The sequence below is a fragment of the Amphimedon queenslandica genome, unplaced genomic scaffold, assembly GCF_000090795.2.
Source record: "Amphimedon queenslandica unplaced genomic scaffold, v1.1 AMPQUscaffold_8467_Cont19589, whole genome shotgun sequence".
Taxonomy (NCBI): domain Eukaryota; kingdom Metazoa; phylum Porifera; class Demospongiae; order Haplosclerida; family Niphatidae; genus Amphimedon; species Amphimedon queenslandica.
The window spans coordinates 1-2,574 of NW_003551256.1; the positions used below are offsets into that span (position 1 = coordinate 1).

The 2,574-nt window shown below is 30.7% G+C and overlaps 1 protein-coding gene across 1 annotated transcript; it reads left to right on the forward strand.

Annotated features, from left to right (window-relative positions):
- Positions 1 to 6: 6 nt before the first annotated feature.
- LOC109591312 (uncharacterized) lies at positions 7 to 2,537 on the forward strand. The gene is made up of 4 exons (XM_020007069.1): positions 7 to 318; positions 436 to 542; positions 604 to 732; positions 2,346 to 2,537. Exons 1-4 carry the CDS (start codon positions 171 to 173, stop codon positions 2,535 to 2,537), a joined length of 576 nt encoding a protein of 191 aa, XP_019862628.1. The 5' UTR covers positions 7 to 170.
- Positions 2,538 to 2,574: the final 37 nt, after the last annotated feature.

A 2,574-nucleotide genomic window follows, 5' to 3' on the forward strand; every position in this document is an offset into this window, starting at 1 on the left:
TTGCTGGTCATCCTGTTGAATTAGGTGCTAAAAGTGTGGCTGAGTTCTCTTTCAATTCTGGAATAAACTCTCGTTTTTATGTTGCTCCTTTCTCTCGTTTTAGTCGATGTAACAAGTGTCTAGCAGCTCTCTTCTCTTGGCTACCATGGCGATTCAGGTCACCCGGAGTGATGACAGATTTGGATTTCATGTTGCTCAAACTATATCGTACTAATGCTGGACTAGGATCAGTCTTTAAAGAGATACAGGTTGAGCTTGAACTAAAGAGACTAAAAGAGAGGGAACAAGAGACACTGACACTGCATAGAAATAAAATTGGTGAGACAATAATTAGATTTGTGTGTTGTGTGCATACTTTGCAATTACATTACTACTGTTCTCATTACTTATTATAGTAATCGTATACTAGAACTAGAAGTAATTTTGTATTATTAGATAATGTGAATGACAAAGAGGGTGAACTGTTTTGGACATTCTCTATCAAAGACAACAAGACCCCATACCAATCATTTAAAACAATTGACAGATCAACTAGCATTGAGGTATAAGAATCATTATTTATTTATTATCATTATTACTTATACACTATATATATGTATAAAGGTGCCAGGCTCAGTGAGAGGTGCAATATTAGGACTCTCTGCATATTCTCCTACTAATAAAGGAGCTTTGTGTATCAGTTTTGGCAGTGAATCTGGTATTGGGGAAGCATTGTCACACGTCTTTGATCGAGTAAGTGTTAAACAAATTGCACATATTCATTGCTTTGCTCTGATTAATATGGGTACTAACTAATGTAGTTGCCCTTGCTATGGACAGACAATGAGATGAGAAAGATAATAGTATTAAATTTAAGTTCAAGTTTGATTCATACAATAATAATGTCTAGACATCACACAAATGAGATAATGTAGAATTCTCTCTTAGGAATTATTTATAAGCATGTACAGGTTTTTGTGAAATTTTAGAGAAATTTTTTTATCAAAATCAGCTGTGACTTAGACCTTTATGCTATGTAGAAAGTTTGAGCTAATTCCAACAAAAATTTTCAAGTTGTTAATACAGACTAATTGTTGAAAATACCCAAGGCTATAATATAGCCCATGGTTTTTCCAAAAAAATGGCTCTAAAATCACCCCAAATTTTTATTAGATTTTGTGATGCATATTGATTTCCTTATGCTATGTAGAAAGTTTGAGCTGATTTTGGCAAAAATTAATATTTGAGTTATAGCATTTTTTAAAAATGGGCCAATTAAAAAAAAAATACCCAAGACTATAGCCCATGGTTTTCCAAAAAATGGCTCTAAAATCACCACAAGTTTTATTACATTTTTTGATGCATATTGATGTCCTTATGCTATGTAGAAAGTTTGAGCTGATTCTGGCAAAAAATTTTTGAGTTATAACAATTTTTAAAAATGGGCCAATAATGGCTCGGAAATCACCCCAAATTTTTATTGCATTTTCTGACGCGTATTGATTTCCTTATGCTATGTAGAAAGTTTGAGCTGATTCTGGCAAAGTATTTTCAAGTTATGACAATTTTTAAATAGGTCAATTTTCTAAAAATACCCAGGGCTATAGCCCATGGTTTTTCCAAAAAGTGGCTCTAAAATCACCCCAAATTTTTATTACATTTTTTGATGCATATTGATGTCCTTATGCTATGTAGAAAGTTTGAGCTGATTCTGGCAAAGTATTTTTGAGTTATGACATTTTTTTAAATGGGCCGATACCCAAGGCTATAGCCCATGGTTTTTTCCTTAAAATGTTCCAAAATCACCTCAAATTTTTATTACATTTTCTGATATGCATTCATGTCCTTATGCTACATGCATTAAAAAGTTTCAGCTGATTTTAGCAAGTCATATGCTATAGCATTTTGTCCAGATTTTGAGTTGCTTTAAAAATTTGTAAAAAATCCAATTTTGATCGGAATCAACTCAAACTTTCTATGCAGCACAAAGACATGTATATGTATCAGGAAAAATATAGAATTTTTCTCCTTACAATTTTGATGAAACTTGTAATGTATAAATATAGACTGTTTTGTCAAATTTTGCAGCAATTTTATAAATCTACTAATAAGCTGTTAAGCACTATGTCAAAACCTGTGAAAAACCCGTAAAAAATGAAGAATTTTTTCCTTGTCATTTTGATGAAATTTGGCCAAAGATCCTACATATACTTGTAACATTATTATTGCCTAGATTTTTGAGCAACTTTAAAAATTCTTTAAAATAATTTTATGTAATAGCAATATTTGATGCCATTATTATAATCATTATTATTATTATTATTATTATTATTATTATTATTATTATTATTATTATTATTATTTAGGTTGGTTTTGTAAAATTTACGCGTTACAATAAAAAATTAGATGAAGATGTATCAGGAGCTGACAAAACACAAAAGATCATTGATTTGCAAATTTATGTTTCTGCATATGTAAGCGTGACTCTACCATCAAACATTCTGTCATTGAGCATCAACCATAATATTGAGGTAAATATTGTCAACACTTCATGCTAATTTTTTATGTATTATTATTACTTTTTATCTGTAGCTC

Excerpts from the sequence above, each read along its gene's own strand:
- LOC109591312 (XM_020007069.1), top strand. The coding sequence starts at position 171 with ATGACAGATTTGGATTTCATGTTGCTCAAACTATATCGTACTAATGCT. Across the intron at positions 319-435 it reads ACTGCATAGAAATAAAATTG|ATAATGTGAATGACAAAGAG; the intron begins GTGAGACAATAA and ends TTGTATTATTAG. Across the intron at positions 733-2,345 it reads TGTCACACGTCTTTGATCGA|GTTGGTTTTGTAAAATTTAC; the intron begins GTAAGTGTTAAA and ends ATTATTATTTAG.